The sequence below is a fragment of the Osmerus mordax genome, chromosome 19, assembly GCF_038355195.1.
Source record: "Osmerus mordax isolate fOsmMor3 chromosome 19, fOsmMor3.pri, whole genome shotgun sequence".
Lineage (NCBI taxonomy): Eukaryota > Metazoa > Chordata > Actinopteri > Osmeriformes > Osmeridae > Osmerus > Osmerus mordax.
In genome coordinates, this window is record NC_090068.1 from 9,016,951 (window position 1) to 9,035,127 (window position 18,177).

Sequence of the window (18,177 nt, forward strand, 5' to 3'; positions counted from 1 at the left end):
CAAATTTCCGCGCATATTTCGTCGAAATGTCACAGGGTGAGTTGTTTTCTCTCTCATTCGGATCGAGTTATGTTGTGTCCGACTACGATAAAGACCACGCATAAGTGATCATTCTATCATACCTCTCTTACATGCTGTCCCGGGATCACTAGGCAACAGGTGGTCTCGGTAGCTGTCACGTGGTCAATGTAAGGAAAGTGGCAGTAATATTTAAATCCGGTGGTTTGTTTTTTTACATTGGTAAATTGGAAAGATGGCTTTTATTTTAGCATCCAATGGCCATAGGGGCCAATTGCGTTGCTTTTTGCAACTTAAGCCTGTACATGAAGCCCGTGGTTAATCCAATTCATAATTTACCTAACCTTAAATTCCTTGGAACAGATAACCCAAAGGTCTATCAAGGTGTACGAGTGAAGATCACTGTCAAAGAGTTGCTGGAAAGACGCAGGGCCTGTCAGGCTGGAGTAAAAATGGCATCGGTAGGATACATCTGCACACACACACACAAACAGACTATCATGCCAATATGACTCTCTATCATGCAAATATGCCAACATTAGGTAAAAAATATATACTTTGGAACAGTACCTTATAATATTTAGTTTATCTCTAAACAATGCATCAGGCATGTCTGTTAAAATTCTCTGGATGATTATTTTCACAGGAATATCCCATACATGCGTTTCCAGATACTTCCCAATCTTACTACAGTAGGTACAATGTGCATAATATAATTAGTGCAAAGAAAGAGAACTCAAACAAGTCTTATAATCATAGCCAAATCTCATCTGATTTGCTGACCTGTTCCAGAATCCAACACACAACCACATCCCTACACTGGAAACTCGACCTCGCAAGGGACTGAGTGTTCCACATACAGCTACGATTTCTGCATGACACATCAGATGGAACCTGTAGCCAAGCGCGAACCCTGTAACTTCACTTTTCAACATTCCTGTCCTTTCGGAAAATTGCCAAACCAGGAATTAGACAAAGGACAAGTAAGCATGCTACAGTTGTTGGCCCACAATAATTTTAGATTTGATTTGGTCATAGACCTACTTCTCTATCTTAAAGGTTCATACTTACATCATATTTTTTCCTTTGGTACAGACTTGCAGGTCATCGTTGGAAACCTGGACTTCACCATACACAGTAGGGGAGGACATTCATCCTATAGCCAATCAACACCCATCCTCACTTTTCTCCTACACGCATTATGGTTCTGTGCAGCTGGATCCCACATATGGCTCACATTTTACAAATGTTGCTCCATATGATACACCTATCTTTGCAAGCGATGCTCAATTGTCATCTAATGTTTTACAAGAAATTGTGGAGTGCCCTGAACGTTTTGGTGCATGGTATTGGTGAACTGAAAGTCTGTTATTATAATTGTAATACGTTGTGTCTTGTGTGTTTGTTTGTTTGTGCATGTGTTTTTTAATACGTATTTTTTTTTTTTTAGCCATGGTCCTCCTAATCAAATCACTGTGCATCTAAACACATTTTACTGTGAGCAGCTTTTTTTGCATTCATGTAGGCCTACTTTTCATTACCAATCAGTCAGTCAATAAATATGATTGTGACAGATTCAGACCTGAACAGTATTTTTTTTGCACATGTTCTCGACAGCAATAGTTTACCATGCAGGGGATGTGGAAGACACTTAGGACGTAGTGTACAAAAGCATCGACTTATTTTTGGCACAAATGCTACGCTGCAAATCACAAGAACTGCTGCAAAGTAAACGACTGAGAGCAAAGCAATCGCCAAGATCCATTGTACAAAAGCGTCGACTTTCTTGGCACTAATGGAACCCCATAATCTATAACCTTTCCCTATACTCTCATGCTGTGCGGCTTTTTACTCAAGTTCATCATGGAGGGACCTGTGACAGGCAGCCCTCACGGTGATCTCCCCTGTGTATCCAGCGGCCTCATGTATAAACGTTGCGTACGCACGCAAAGCGCAGATAGGAGTTTTGCTTACTCAAACATGTTGTGAGGGCAGAAAGGAAAATGATTGGTTTACAGATTCAACCAATGAAATTGAAGGAGAGGCGGGCTCAAGACGTTTGACTTGTGTATGTGAATCGGACATTTTCGTCAAGACGTTTGGAATTGTGTGTAAGTGAATATTTTGTTAAAATTCAACAAACTGACGTTTACAAAGATAATAATCATCTTATCGTATGCATGTTGATTTGACTGCTTCATCAGTCGCACCTCATGGTGTAACGTTAAATATGGTAAAACGTGTTTTTTAAATGTTAGCCCGCTTTCTATAAAACATAATTGATTCAGATCTCCATGACATTTTAACTATAGTTAGAAGGTATAATTTATGACTAGATATAGTAACTAGACTTAGAAGGGAAGGGCCGTGGTAGCGAGCTAGCTAGCGGTAGCTACCTCTGAGACAACAAGAGCTCCAGAGGTACCTCCTCTTAGTTTCCTCTTCACTCCTCTCCTGACATATCTCCTCTCTTATGTCTTATCCTAACTATGCTGTTTGTATTTAATTGTATTTCATTAATTTTTTTGCTTTCGCTCTTCCAGGACCAAGGATAGAGTCATCCTAGACCCAGGTGTTCTCCTGCTCCCATTGTCCTCTCCTTCACCGCCCATATCTACCTCCACAAGCACATCAAGAGGTGCCACCATGACCTGTGCATCTCTCTGCTGAGGAGTGTAGAAATCAGACCAGAGACCAGAGACTCAGACCACTGTCCTCCTCTCGACCACGCCCCAACACCACTTCCTCCCTCCCCCCGGTCCCCACCCAGGGAAGCATGGACACAGAAAAGGCCAGACATCACCACTGTGACCAGTGTGGGAAGAGCTTCAGTCATTCAGGAAACTTACAGAGACACCAGCGTGTTCACTCAGGAGAGAAGCCGTACCACTGTGATCAGTGTGGGAAGAACTTCCGACATTCAGGACACTTAAAGACACACCAGCGTGTTCACTCAGGAGAGAAGCCGTACCACTGTGACCAGTGTGGGAAGAGCTTCAGTCGGTCGGGAAACTTAGAGATACACCAGCGTGTTCACTCAGGAGAGAAGCCGTACCACTGTGACCAGTGTGGGAAGAGCTTTAGTCGGTCAGGAGACTTAGTGATACACCAGCGTGTTCACTCAGGAGAGAAGCTGTACCACTGTGACCTGTGTGGGAAGAGCTTCATTCATTCAGGAAACTTAGAGAGGCACCAGCGTGTTCACTCAGGACAGAAGCCGTTCCACTGTGGCCAGTGTGGGAAGAGCTTCAGTCATTCAGACAACTTAGAGAGACACCAGCGTGTTCACTCAGGAAAGAAGCCGTACCACTGTGACCAGTGTGGGAAGAGCTTCAGTCAGTCAGGAGAATTAGAGATACACCAGCGTGTTCACTCAGGAGAGAAACCGTACCACTGTGACCAGTGTGGGAAGAGCTTCAGTCAGTCAGGAAGCTTAAAGAAACACCAGCGTGTTCACTCAGGAGAGAAGCTGTACCACTGTGACCAGTGTGAGAAGAGCTTCAGTCATTCAGGAAGCTTAAAGAAACACCAGCGTGTTCACTCAGGAGAGAAGCTGTACCACTGTGACCAGTGTGGGAAGAGCTTCAGTCAGTCAGGACATTTAAAGAGACACTTTTGTTCTGGGAAGACTAGAGATCCTGATCTCTAGATCTCACTTAAGAATTAAACATTTATGAACATAGGAAATGTGTATATTTGTATTCATTATTGAAAGTAGAATTGTACATAAGATATTTGATTTTATACTGAAAATGTATATTGTGTATAGAAATATCAACATAAAATACAGTCTATGTACGATTGTTTCATTGTTTATTATATAATTGTATTACAATTTGTATGACTTGATATATATATATTACTTTTAAACAAACTGAAATAACATGCAATGTGATGTGGACAATTATTAAAAGTATTGAATGCTACTGTCTGTTTATGTCTGATCTATACTCAAGTCAAGTCATACTCATGCTATACTCAAGTCAAGTGAGAACGGGAGTCAGAAGTATAACAAAGCAGGACTGAAGCGAAGCGGTGCTGTCCACCTAGTCTGAGGTGCTATTAGATGATTTTGTTTATTTTTTTGCTGTTTTATGATTCCATTTATGTTGTACCACGTCACCATACTGTATGTTACTATTATGGTGGTGGGATGGACGTTGATTCATAGTGGCCAATATGTCCCCCCCCCCCCAATGTCAAAGTCAATCCTGACCTACGCCTTTGTTTTGGACATTCTGAGGATGATGAGAGAACGCGAGAACCTTTGCTGAACCTATGGGCCACAGAGTTGCTTAGCAACGTTTGATTACATTGCTAGTGCGCACCTGACACAGTACCCAAACAGCCATGCTGCTAGATAGCTAGCTAGTAGCTACACTACTAGGTATTTTAAGCTCTTTGTTTAAGATAGCTAAAAGTTGAAGTAAACTAGGGTTTTGTTGGTCACTTTGTGTTTAATAATGAGGTAGTTTATAGTTGGTAAAGCATATCAAACATCATTTTGGAGGCTACGGAACATTTCCTCTCACATGACGAAAAGTTTTGCTAGCAGAGAAACTAGACTACAGTAGCCTACAGTACTGTAGCTAAACAGTAAGGATTGCCAGGCATCTTCAGGACAAGCTAGCGAGACTGATAGCCTTGCTAAAATGGACTTGTATCATGTTTTGGAGATGATAGGAGAAGGCTCATTTGGGCGAGTTTACAAAGGACGTAAGAAATTCAGTGGTCAAGTAAGTAAATTGTAACTAGATTAGGCTTAAATCTAGATCTATTTAGCTAGGTAGCTAGCTAAAACAAGCTAAGTGGCGCTGTCCCGCTATATCAACATTATTTTGTATTGTAGTTGGCTTGTAAGACTGTAGAATAACTTGTTAAACCTAACAACAATTGTAGCAAGAGTTTGATAAATGACCAGCCTAATGCATGTTTCTTCCTTCTAGCATGTTTGTAAACCGAAACCGTGTTTATTTTGTTTGTTGAGGTGGTGGCACTGAAGTTTATCCCTAAAGTTGGTCGCTCTGAGAAAGAGTTGCGAAGTCTTAAAAGAGAAATTGACATCATGAAGGGACTTCGACACCCGAACATTGTCCTCTTGTTGGACAGTGTTGAGACTGAAAGAGAGGTAGCTGTGTTTGCAATTCGCTTCCATTTAGTAAAAAGCTATATCTTGCTTACTTATTGGGTTTTACTGACTATGACGCTCTTTACAGGTGGTTGTTGTTACTGAGTACGCAGAAGGCGAGTTGTTCCAGATCCTCGAGGACGATGGCAACTTACCAGAGAGCCAGGTAGTGCCCATTCATTCATGAGGAAGTTTTGTTCTGTTGGGATCCATAGTGTCTCTGGGTAATGGAGTTTATGTTTAATAGAGTTAGAGCTCTGCATTACAGAACGTGTCTGAGATTAAGTAGACTATACAATTAACCTTTTGTTTTGAATGCTTTATTCACTGTGTGCATTGCTCTTTGTCAAGGTCGCTGAAATTGCCCACCAGCTAGTGTCTGCTTTATATTATTTACATTCACATCGGATCCTTCACCGTGACATGAAACCACAAAACATTCTATTGGGAAAAGGTGGTGTTGTAAAGCTGTGTGATTTTGGGTGAGCATTACTCCTTTGTGCACACAATAATGTCACTTTTGCCAAATGTATTCATCTTTTTCTTTGATTAAACATGTCGATTTTGTGCAATTTTCCACTAAGAATATTGCCGGTAATGTTATTTGGGGTTTTATTTGCACATGTTCCAGGTTTGCTCGAGCTATGAGCGTTTCTACTTTGGTCCTGACTTCCATCAAGGGAACACCTCTCTACATGTCCCCAGAGCTGGTCGAAGAGAAGCCCTATGACCACACTGCTGACCTTTGGTCTTTGGGCTGCATTCTTTACGAGCTCCACACGGGGGTGCCACCTTTCTACACTAACTCTATCTTTCAGCTTGTGCGGCTCATAGTGAGAGATCCTGTCAAGTGGCCAGAGAACATGAGCCAACCCTGCATGGTACAGATCACAGTTTTATAGCGTTTGTGTATTATTAGGATAGTAATTAATACGTGTGCAGTTCCTACACTTGTTACTAGACAAGTCTAGAGATGCTTTATTTAACTTCTCAATCTTGCCACCCTAGAGTTTCTTGAAGGGATTATTGACCAAAGACCCACAGAAGAGATTGTCATGGCCCGACCTCCTCAAACACCCTTTTGTTGCAGATGGAGTTGTAGGTGAGGCCAGCAGGCTTGAATTGATTCTGTTGATTCAATTCTGATCTCGGGTATCATTGTTGTACGTAGTAAACATAACTTTCAGATTGTAACCTCTTTGTTCCCTAATGGTGGCATTGGTAGTGCTGTCAGATCCCAGTGCATCCAGCCCTCTGACAGTGACCCCCAGCCCAGACATGCAGGCTCTGAAGCTTCAGCAAGTGGCAGAGAAGGCACCGCAGCATGGTGGTGAGAGCCGGCTGCTGCGCAAGGCCACGGAACAAAGAGACAAGGAAAAGAGGAGCAGACAGGTAGGGTGTGATCCCAACCATGCGTAGAAATACTCTGAAGGAAATAACTCTAAACTCTGCAAGTGACTACTGCTTTGTAACTGATTTTAGATTGGAAATGGAAAGGCAGGACCCCAAAGGACAGCCCCGTCAGTAAAGATCCCCTCCCAAGAATCCCCAGCTGCCCCCTTAATGTGTCTGGATCAGGACATAGCCCACGCTGCAGACAATCTCAGCCTCACTACCATGCAGCCAACCAATGAGACATCCGCCGTGAGGTACAGTAGGAGCATCCAGGAACTTCAAACATGAACTCAAGAGCTTTCTGATCGACCAGCCTGAAATTTCATCCAACCTACTGATTTATTTATATGATGAAAGAAAAAAAAAAAAAAAAAAAAGATGGCGGCTTCAGTACAGGTTTACATTCAGTGAAGAGTTTCTCCTGTTACCGTGCAGGGGTCAGATCAGCCATGATTATGAGAAAGAGTTCCCCTCGGTGGAGGTTGGACCTCGGCAGGTACGGAAGCACCCTGAGGATGGCTGCAGCAGCCTGAGCTCAGTGAGGATGCACAGTCAGGTCAGTGACCTGGACCCCCTGCAGCTGGCTGGCATCACTGTATTGCCACAGTATTGTTTGCTGGCTGGTCTTTGAACACCACAGCAGTCTGTGTCAGTCTGTCATTCATCATGGGTGTATGTCATTAGGACGTGGACAGTGATGAGGAGTGGGAGCAGTTGGTCCGTGAAACAGACCCAAGACGGCACACCTCTAACACCAGTAGTCAAACCATCATTCCTAAATTGAAAAGGAAGTTACTGACATCCAAAACTCAGGTAAACCAACCAGATGACAAAGCCCATATATCTAAAGAAATTAGTATTTTACTGTGCTCTGACCCCGGAACCTGTCCTCCTGTTCAGTTGTTAGAAGGGATTCTGGAAGGAGCCTGCCAGATTCGACAGGCACTGAAGGTTTTAAACAACCTGATCTTGACCTCGGTCCCAAAGGACTCCTTCCACATTGGACGTGAAGTTGAGCTACCTCATTTCCTGTTTGACTTGGTTCAAGATATTGTCGAGAGCCCAGTGGTTACCAAGGTTAGCACTGACAAAAAATGACCATATATTACATGTAAACTGATAAACGCAAAAGTTAACATGAACTATCTGTGTCTTCTGTTTTGTCTCACTTAGCAACCATGGTGTGACAGTGTACTTGGAGAAGTGATGGTGGTGCTTTTGGTGTACTGGGAGAAACACGGGGAGCAAGCTGAGAGCAGGTTTGACATTCAGCTGGGCACAGTAGTCAGTATATGATTATGCAAAATCTAGTCATTTTCTGAATGGTTTAATGCCAAGCCTGATGCACACAGTCCTTCTTTCATCGTTAGGCGCATAGCCAACTGAAAGTCTTCACATGACTGGAACGTCTTTCCTATGGCTTAACAATATTTCACATTAACCTGCCAACACACCTCCACACTGTAGATTGGAAGACTCCTCCAAGCCCTTTGTCAAGATTTTGCTTCGCCCAACCCCCAACTCTTTGGCAGTAGGTATCAAACTAGTTTAGGTTTATAATTGAGTCATTTTCTGTTATGTTATTTATCCTTGATGTCTCTAGACTGCTACTCTTTTACAGGCTTTGAAGAGTTGAAGCTGATTGGAAAATAATATGAAACGGGTTGATAAGTTTGTGTGTGTGTGTGTGTGTGTGTCTTTCTCCCTGTTCTTTAGCCTCTGGCAGCCTCGGTTCTGACCATGTTTATCCACAGTGGAGGGTCTGTGGATATTAGTATGGACAGGCTGACGCCGCAGATATCAAATCTCCTCGACTCAGATCAGGTCTGTGTTTCCAGGCGGACTGATACGTGTGTGCTGTAGCGTGTGATGCGACTGGGAATATGACTGGTGGTACTGTATGGCTGTGCCTGAACATTGTCTTCCCCTCTGTTCCTTTCCCAGTCCAGCATTACTTTGCCACCAGGCTGGGGTTATTGTGACGGCCTTCTGTCATTGGTCCTACACACACTCTCAGAGGTCAGCATTATCTCTTCACTTTGAAATTAGTAGTACTACTAATTACCACTTTATCTGCCATTTTAACTTTACATTAATCCAGCGTAATGCCTGTGTTAGAATTCTATCAATCCTTGTATGTAAAATAATCATAAGGAACTTGTTTGCTTTTCCCATTGCCATCTTTACAGCATGAAAACGATCCATTATCAGCATCTATTGATTCAAGTCTTTTGAACCAGCTATGGCAGAGAGTTAATACCTCACTGGAAAAGACAACACCAAAAACAAACGTCTGTTCATCAAATGGTATAGACTTTTTTACACCCCCATCTCAACCTAATGGCATTCTACTATTAAGTATATTTTAATTTATTGTGTTTATGATGTACGTTCTGCTCTTTCCTTATCAGGTCTGTATGCCTTCCTGTCCATTGCTCTGCTTGTCCTCACCAAGGATCCATACTCCTGCGTTCCTCTGTTTTCAGAGAGTGACACAAAGTGCATAGCCACCCTGGGACATCTGCTCAACACTGATTAGTTAGTAAATGATGTAGTTGTTAACGTCTTCACATCCAGATGGTTGTTTTAAAATATCCATACTGGTACAGTAATGATGTGTGTGAAGTTAAACAGTCTCCTCTGCCCCACAGTGTTCAATTGCTGTCAGAGGAGAGTCCTGGTCAATGTTGGGGGGACTCCAGTTCAAGCAACCTGTCGGTGTTGAGCTGCCATCTACTCTGTTTCCCATTTGCCCTCGACTTGCCTTCAGAGACCATGGCCAAGCTGCTCCAGTTGTACCACAGCTGTGGCATCGTCTCTGGCCTGCTGCAGGTTGGATCTCCCTCTGTGTTGAAATGTGTGCCTCTCCGACTGACTAACAGTAGAAAGTATCTCCATCTGAATGATGCAACTGAGGATAACTCTTGCTCTAGACACAAATCCTCCCGAACTGCTACTCCACACTGCTGTCTTAGTACCATTGGGAGAACATTCTGCTGCTTCCAAGCTGGTGTTTGATCTTTGACGGCTTCACTGAATCCTGTTTATTTTCTTTCTACCTTGTCAGGTGATGCGAGCACTTCCTCAATCTCTACTGGAGCTGCCCCTGTCTCTGCTGTGCCGTCTGCTTCTGTGCGACCCAGGGCGCTCTGTCCCCTGTTTCACAGCAGCTGCCGGGGCCTGTAACTTCTTTTCCTGTCCCAGGGATAGGGAAGGCAAGCAGAATGCCTCCAGTGACCAAGGCCCTGCGTCTGAGAATAGAACCGCGAGCTCTCTGCTCTCTGCCCTCCTGCGGCTAGAGGCCCTGTGGGGCTCCGCTGTGGAGCTCCTGACGCTGCTGTCCCAGGCAGCCCGCTGCTCTTCCAGCTCCACCTGCTTCCAGCTCCAGCTGGAGCCCACGGTCCTGCAGCAGGCTCTGGTTCACTCAGACGACAGGGTCAGAGCTGCTGCATGCAGCCTGCTGGGGCACCTGGACCCGTTTGTGCAAACGTCCACAAGTGACCCCAAATCAGCTTTGACACCTGCCACCTTCAAAGATATGATTGGCTGTCTACATGACCCTTCTCCCTCTGTCCGGCGGATGTCCTGCAGGGCAGTGGGGAATTGGCTGGGTTTGATAGGACGAGCAGAGGTAGGAACTCTGAAAAGGGTGGGGGCCTGTGCCATGCCAGACGGAATAAAGAGCAAGGACCATAGTGTGTGTGCACAGGTAGGGGCAGGAAGAAATGCATCCTCATTAGTCAGGAAGCAAATGGACAAGGAGGAGATGAATATATGGATTGAAGAGACCAAGAGGGCGTCCACCATGTTGCCGTCCCTTATGACAGACCCTGATGCCCTCACACGAAGGCATTGCTGTGCAGCTTTGGGAAACATGGCTACCGTGGACAGGGGGGTGTCCACACTGCTAGAGGGAGATGTGCCTCGCCTGCTTCTCAAGACTGCTTGTGCTGATTCCCATAATGCAGTGAGACAAGCTGCCAATGCAACCCTGATCTTGTACAGTCAGCAGGATACACTACGACAGGTACAGTATAGAAACTAAGTAAACATAACATTGTCTAAATAGCTCCTTTATTTTACTTGTTTCCATTCTTATTAGGATTCCTTCAAATTAAAGTAAATCTCCAAGTAACTAAATATAAAATTAACACATGATGTTCAGGATAATTCCTTTTTTTCCTGTAAAAAGCAGCAGTGTAAACAAAATCGATAAAGATAATGTTATTTTGTGTATTTGCTCATTTATTTTCTTAAAAAAACCACTTTAACACTGTTAAACTACATCTTGGCCCTGGGCTTGGCTCTGTCTGCAAGCAGCACACACGTTCACACATTCACACAGTCATGTTGAAATCTCTCAAATCTTCCCATCTATGCTTTTAAGGCTCTGATGTCCCTTGATGCACTTGAGAAACTTCACCAGGCTTCACAGCATGCACCTCCACAGTGTGACTATCATCAAATCATTGACCAGCTATGAGTGGGTGAGAAATCCATGTGGTAGGATGGAAAAGCCAGTTGCTAAGCTTTGATTCTACTTTCTGACATCTTCTTGTACTCTGAAGTGGTTGCAATTTTTTGGGGGGGTTCTTTAGAGAAATGCAGTCCTCATATTTGTAATTTGAGTATAACAACATCAGATCATTTGAAAAGCAATTTGACATGTCATGTTATAAAGGTATACAAATAATTTGGGTATAACACTTCTTATCCACAATGCTGACTACTTGAAATGGAATGGCTATGAAGTGATTTCTTTCTTGTTTTAACTCCATTTGTTGCTGTGTTCAAATGTCAGACAGTTTAATAATGTTTGGCAAGAATTGAACTGTGGATTAAATATCAAGTATGAAATTATACAGTAGGCCTGCTTCTGCATTAGTCATCTTCAAATGTGTAAATTCGATTTGAATTTTGATCAACATTACATTACATGTAAATGTATTGACTGGAAGGTTTCTCCGTTCTTAAAATACAAAGAGCAAATTATATAGGCCTATAGGATACATTTAAAAAACGAAATCATTATCAATATTGTAATTTTACGTGCCTGCACAAGTTTGTTACATAATTGTGAGACAAGTAGCCTACAACTTTTAGTTGTACAAATAAATTGCGCTTTTTATGTTTTTATTTTTTACTTTGGAGTCTTTTCTCCACTGAATGTTGATCATAAAAACTAGTCGAATAGACTCAGTTACGCCCTTCTTTCTGACCAATTTATAATGTACGCTTTTGAAACGAACGTTTCCCTTCAATACGCATTCAATGAAACACCTAGGCTACCTAAAATCCAGTGTACAAATTAAATGCAATTTAGCTTCATAATAAAAATTACAATTGAATTGTTTAAGTAGCCTATACATTTTGACCTCCGTAATTGCCTTTCGGGGTAGAAAAAAACTGTAGCCTACATTTTCACATTCTTCTCGCGTAGCTATCACCCGTTATCCACTGGTAAATTACAGCATCCAAAACTATTTTAAAATGTTATAACGTGGTGGTATGATTAAAAATAAACAGAAAGGTCTGTTTCTCTGTGGAGCAAAACACCGCAAGTGTTCAACGCAGTTGACATCAAGCCAGAGTCTGTGCATTAGTGCGTGTAATCCCTATTTTGTAAAAACAACACCCATCAAATGTTCTACTTTTAAAGCCCCGTTCCGCACCAGTATTAATCTATCCGTTTATGTTAATCCCTCCCGGTTGTTCGCCAGCAATTATCTGTGTGTTATGAATGAGTTCAAAAAGAATTAACGGTAGTTTATGCAGACACAACTGTTTATTTGGTCAAAATAAACGAATGACATGTGACAAAGAGAAAATATATTACGTAGGACGGTCAAATTATTTGCGAATGAATGCTTGGCCTTTTAGCTGAGCGTTGTCAAAACATTTTTCTCTACACGAAGCTTTGGATATAATAATCTATTACAAAATGACAGGTCTCTCACATATTACATCAAAAGCTGTAGGCTATTTCATGAATATGATTGATTGTATAACGCCAAGATGTCTGAGCTTATTTTGAGAAAACATTCAGTCTGCTCATTCAAATGTTACATTTTACCAAACATCAGTGTATATGCATGATACATTTCACACTTACTGGGTTTTGAATTAAAATAAAAAATGAGCTGAGATATATTCAAAACAATTTAAATGCAGTCTGTCAAACACTTCAATGACCAACAGAAAATGAAAATAGTATCTATACAATAGTAAGAGAATTAAAAATGGTCCAAACCTCATCATCAGATGAAAAAGCCAGAAAGAACATGAAAAGGTATAATAAACATTTAAGTGAAAAATAACTTTACTAAAAGAAATAAGCAAAAGCTAACTTCCATTTTCCTTCAACATACTATTGAAAAAGTCTTACAAATTAGAGAATACAGGTATATAAAATCACTTCCCCCCTGAACATTTTTGCCTAAGAAGCAAGTTTACGATATCTTCCGTTTGAGAGAAGAGAAATCACTATACATTAAAGAGACAAGTGAGTTTTCTGAAAGACAGCATATAAGGTCAGGCGGCTATGGAAACTGTGTACAATAGTATCAATCATGTAGAAGCTGTGTCAGCTAAGTAGCAATGAAGTCTTAGCCATGCAAACAAAGATACATCAGAATGTATAAAGTCCCATCTACTTTCAAAAATCACTAACGTTTGAGGGACATGAATTGCATAACCTGAGCTGCAAATTTGATTGTACTCTATTGCAATTTGCAACTGAGGAAAAAAAGCCAGTAGTTAACCGATATCAATATAAAACATCAAGTCTTCCTTCAAGGTAATTTTACCTCATATTACTTAAGTTTAAATTACTTATCTGGAACACATAAATAGCCTAAAGCTGTTACAAATATTCTAAGAAGATATCTGTTGTTTGAATAATCACTGATGAAAATACAGTAGGCTAAGTTACTGACATCTAGACCGGTATAAGGCCGTTGTGGACTTAAAAATAGTCTAACAGGAATATAAAAAATAACAGATGGAAATCTAGCCCATCCCAGTTAGAATATTCAATCAACAAGAGACCCATTCAAAATTGATTGTCAATTAAAACATTACAGCTTCACAGTGCAGACTTACTTGGTTAGATTTTAAGTAGTGCAGATTGTGGTATGTTGTAAGTATAGAATATTGTTGTTTGACATTAAAATTAAATTAAAAAAAACAATTGAAACATGCAATTATACAATTTTGCCCCTCATACAAAATAAAATACATTCGGAAAAAAATTAACAAATAAAATAAAATGATCACTTGGCATTAGCCATTGGTATCTTGCTTGAGTCGCTGACTACGGGCCTTGTAGACTTCAATTAGCAGGTCTTTAACGTACTGTATTTCTCGCTCTACTGATTCTGCCTTGTCCCGAAGCTCCCGGTTCCGCCCCTCAAGACCATGTAGCTGTTCTTCCAATATGTCTAACTCCGCCCTTTTCCGCTGGCGATACCTGGTGAAGTTGGATTAAGAAAAATCAAAACAGTAAAACATGTAGCTAAGGATCACCTGTGTCTGTGCTCCATCATCATGATTTTTAGACAAAGGATGGATAGCGTGGTGTAATAATTTGTAATGACTGAATGTGTATTTGGCTGAATCATACCTGTGAGCGGCGGTCTTGTTCTGATCTCTTTTCTTCTGTTTGCGCTCTCCGTGGGGGAACTCTGTTGTATTGGCCTCAAGTTCTGATTTCACCGAACAGGAGTCTTCCTTTAAACCCCGCGATTGCCTGTGGTTTAGGGACCCCAAGTCCAGACTCTCCCTATCAACTGAAAGACAACTTGAACCCTGATCCTCAAGGAAACCACAGTGGAAGTCATGTTGACGCCCCAGCTGTAAACTCTCTGCTTTAACTTGCTCATTGATGGCGCCATGGAAGCTGTGATAGGCCACTGGTTGCGTTGTCTGAAGATAACCCTCACTGCCTTCCGTCTTCCAAGGAATGGTGGCTTTTCCTATCTCACCACCAGCTTTGACATGACTCAACACCTCTATCTCACTGCTACCAGGACCTATATCATTGACCTCCCGCATGCCATACATCAACAGGTCATCTTTCTTGTGGGGAACATCTAGTGGCCCACCAAAGCCATACCCACCGCCAACAACTTTGCCTCCCCCTATAATTTCCTCTGTGAAACGACAAGGTTTCTCCTCCTTTGGAAGAATGGCGCATCTTCTAATCTCGACTGCACTGCCCAGACAGTAGCCCTTCCCTACCACCCGTTCGTCTTCTACACTACTGTAACCGTGAAGAGTCACTGATGAGTTACCTGAGTTATTTCCTTTGGAACTCCACAAACTATTCTCAAAGACCTCACCTAACCTCGCCCCATCATTAACTCTTTTACGGCTACACCCACTGGGGCGACTGCAACTGTAAGGGACATGTCTAGGATTTTTGGATCGACCGATGGGCCCACCACAAAGGCTCAGCAGGTCTAGTTCCCCTGTTGCCAGGGTAACAAGGAGAGGGCTGGATTCCGATTGGTTGGAAGTAGGGTATGACGCATAGGGCAGTTGGTAGTATGACTGGGGACCCACTGGTGGTGGACCCTTGTCGCATTTCCCCAACTTGACCCCTTTCTCTGGCAGTGGTTCGGACAGGAAGTAGTCCTCCAGTTGAGCAAGTTCCTCTTGCAGCAGAGAGGTCATGACCTCCAAGTCAGAGGGCACCTGAATATCATTCTGAAGGGGAGATGGGGGGAGGGAGGAATTGGGGGAGGGAGAGGAATGAGGGTTTGGGAGGTAAGAAGAGAAATCCACTTCTTCCGTCATCCAGTCAGAAAGACCATCACCTGTGAGGAAAAGGAAAAAAAATACATAACACATCATAATTTACTATTAGTGGTAAACGTATTTAAATTGTCCTTAAATCTCAAATGTTAAAACCGCATAACATTTTGTAAAGCCAGGTTGTGGAGAATGCTGTGTGCGGATAACTAAAATATTTTCACATTTCAGTTGCTCTATTTATCAGAAAAGAGGTAACTAGTTTATTACTTACTGTTCGGGGAGAATGAATGTGCTGCAGTGCGGTTCCCACCTGAAATGTGGAAATATAAAAAAGCGTATTCGCTGCAACTCACCAATTAAGTGCTGACTCTCCTCTGGCACCTCCCCCCTGCACCCCTGTGATTGGCTGTGGTTAGCCTGTGGGTGAGAGAGAGTGAGGGGGTCTGCCGGGCAGACGCGAAGAGTCTTCCAAATAGGAGCTGTTGTTGCCATCATGTTGTATATGGGTCTTTTGATTCAGTCCAAGTCCGAGGGTATGCTTTGAGGCGGTTGGGTTTGAGAGTTGAGCCACAGTGTGCAGGGCAGGGTGAGCATAATGAACCCTATGGGGTGAAGAGTTATAGGGGGTTAAACCGCTATAGAGGTTTCTCACGTATCCATCCAGTAATTACATGCTTAAAACAAATAAAACATGCCATTGCATATAAAGTTAGTTTTCCTACATAGTATGGATACATTATTCTTATCACAATGCAAGTCATAGTAAGTTACTTTGTTCTGGCACAATTGCCAGAACAAACCTCTGTCCTGTTCTGACCTCTTCAAAAAAAAAAGCTAAACAAAGAATAACTATCACAATAGCAAATTGCATTACCTGCATTGCTGAATACGCATACATTTTTTTAAGGAGCGTTACTTTGGTAGAATGTCACAGCAAAACAAAAAGGAGGTGAAAGTAAAAAAACAAAAAAACAAACGAGTAACATTATGTGGAGTAACATATGCGATGCAAACACGTGGGATAGACCAATGACGTAATGCATAGCTTCTGTTGAGAGAATATCACAAACTCACTTTTGTGTCCACCTATGTGCTCACCTATGATCTATATAATTCACAAGACTTGAATGATATAGCCTAGATCTCACTAGTTTGAAAAGCACAACAGAGCATACTTAAGGCTAAAGTCCTGGATCGATAATGTTGTCTTATATGTCCTATGTTGACAATAGCAGATAGCGATAGTCAGCAGAAGATAAAACATAACACTATCCGTAGAATACAAGCTGAAGAAAGTTAATGAAGTTATTCCAAGCGCAAATGTACAATACATACACAAAAATGTATCTCACACAAGGGATTATCACGACAAATGTCAGTTATGTCAATAGATGACGTGTCATTTTCAAAATAACTTGTCTTGGTTATCTTATGTCCATGTTGAAATTTTAACTACGTCCTGTAGTCACAACCTACGATTCAATTATTTTAAGAACTAGATATTAAAAAATATACATGCATATCAAAGAAATGTGGCATGACACCCATAATGGAACGGTGTAAATGAGTCTACGTTAATAGTCTAAAGTTTTGAACGCTTAGCCTAAAAGTGAGGATACAAAGCAACATGTTAAACTTACTCCATTCTTGCTGAAAATGTTGTGAGTCTGGGGTGCGTTGCGAGAGCAAAGCACGGAGTTGTCTCGGATCGGAGTTATAAACAATTTAGAAAGCCATGTCTTCCTCGGATTATCCGGGATAGTGTAAATCAAGTCTGCTTGCAGCTTTGTTGTGATGAACTTGAAGACTGAGGAACGATTAATTGAGAGGCAGCATCAGTTCATTCACACCTAGCAACCGGCTGCGTCACGAGGGCAACCATTCTGTAGATTCCTCCGCCCTCTACCATGTAAAAAAAAAAACACAAAAAAACAGTCAGTGACATAAAAGACCTGTTTTGTTGAAGAAACCTACTACTACAGTAGCGATTTATACTCACATTAAGATCATGCGTTGGGGGTCATACCTCACAGGTAGACAAAGTTAAATACGTCTTGTCTGCTAGGTTTATATGATGTGCGTAGCCTTTGTGGCTTGATATGTGAAAATGAAACAGAGTTTGATGCTACAATGCATTTATTCATTGTTTACAAGGGACTACTTGATTTATCTTTCAACGAGGAAGAATACAATATCAGGAGATGGGTGGTTGCTATTGCAACTGAATTGCATCAGGCTTCAGGCAGAGAGCAAGATTCGCTGGATGGACCGAACTTGTCGCTCTGTCATTGGCTGGGGGAATGATGTATCAAGTATGCGATTGGCTGACTTGTAGCTAGACACTGCAGCTCGACTGTTTTCAGTTTACCGCTCTCTGTGCACATGTTCCATGTCAACAATCCAACCCCAGTGAAAGGAGCCAAGTTCCTGGTAGTGTGAAATGAGTGAAACTTCATTATGTTTAACAGCATTCATAGACCCAGTTCTGAAATAACTATTAACGAAAATGAAATATGGATAGATGTTAGCTCGAATGGCCAGTTAGTATGTTCCACTTAGGCAGGCTACTTCTCGCAGCTCATATCTTTGTTTATCCAGTAGACTGTTTAGTTGTAGCCTTTGAATGCACTATAGGCTATTAAATTGAGCATTCTGTAAAAGTGTTTCCTTGTTTACGTTTATGTTAAACGCGACTCTTCAGTAGGCTAGGGTACTACAGTTTACAGAATGAGTAGGCAGCGGTGTTTTATAGGGTATGATGCTGGAACGTATAGACACATAGGTGCAGCCTATAGACTTTTTTATTACTGTGGGGATCTTGGTTAAAAAAAAAAGGATGCCACTTCATAGTCCTCTTTGTAGTTTATTATTTACAGTAGTGA

The 18,177-nt window shown here is 41.9% G+C and overlaps 3 protein-coding genes across 3 annotated transcripts; 2 read left to right on the plus strand and 1 right to left on the minus strand.

Moving 5' to 3' along the window:
• The first annotated feature begins 2,755 nt into the window (after positions 1-2,755).
• LOC136962782 (zinc finger protein 180-like) lies at positions 2,756-3,695 on the plus strand. Its single transcript, XM_067256670.1, has one exon. The coding sequence runs from the start codon at positions 2,795-2,797 to the stop codon at positions 3,665-3,667; it is 873 nt and encodes a 290-aa protein (XP_067112771.1). The 5' UTR covers positions 2,756-2,794; the 3' UTR covers positions 3,668-3,695.
• Positions 3,696-4,582: 887 nt separating this feature from the next.
• stk36 (serine/threonine kinase 36 (fused homolog, Drosophila)) lies at positions 4,583-11,621 on the plus strand. Its single transcript, XM_067256658.1, has 20 exons — positions 4,583-4,754; positions 5,006-5,146; positions 5,235-5,312; positions 5,498-5,628; positions 5,778-6,027; positions 6,155-6,248; positions 6,372-6,538; positions 6,629-6,795; positions 6,977-7,097; positions 7,226-7,354; positions 7,442-7,618; positions 7,715-7,800; positions 8,009-8,072; positions 8,258-8,365; positions 8,486-8,560; positions 8,731-8,848; positions 8,953-9,079; positions 9,193-9,373; positions 9,609-10,568; positions 10,929-11,621. The coding sequence occupies exons 1-20, from the start codon at positions 4,671-4,673 to the stop codon at positions 11,022-11,024; spliced, it is 3,354 nt and encodes a 1,117-aa protein (XP_067112759.1). The 5' UTR covers positions 4,583-4,670; the 3' UTR covers positions 11,025-11,621.
• Positions 11,622-12,357: 736 nt separating this feature from the next.
• On the minus strand, positions 12,358-15,790 carry atf5a (activating transcription factor 5a). Its single transcript, XM_067256664.1, has 3 exons — positions 15,649-15,790; positions 14,163-15,357; positions 12,358-14,009 (listed from the first exon to the last, which is right to left on the minus strand). The coding sequence occupies exons 1-3, from the start codon at positions 15,788-15,790 to the stop codon at positions 13,823-13,825; spliced, it is 1,524 nt and encodes a 507-aa protein (XP_067112765.1). The 3' UTR covers positions 12,358-13,822.
• Between the last annotated feature and the right edge of the window lie 2,387 nt (positions 15,791-18,177).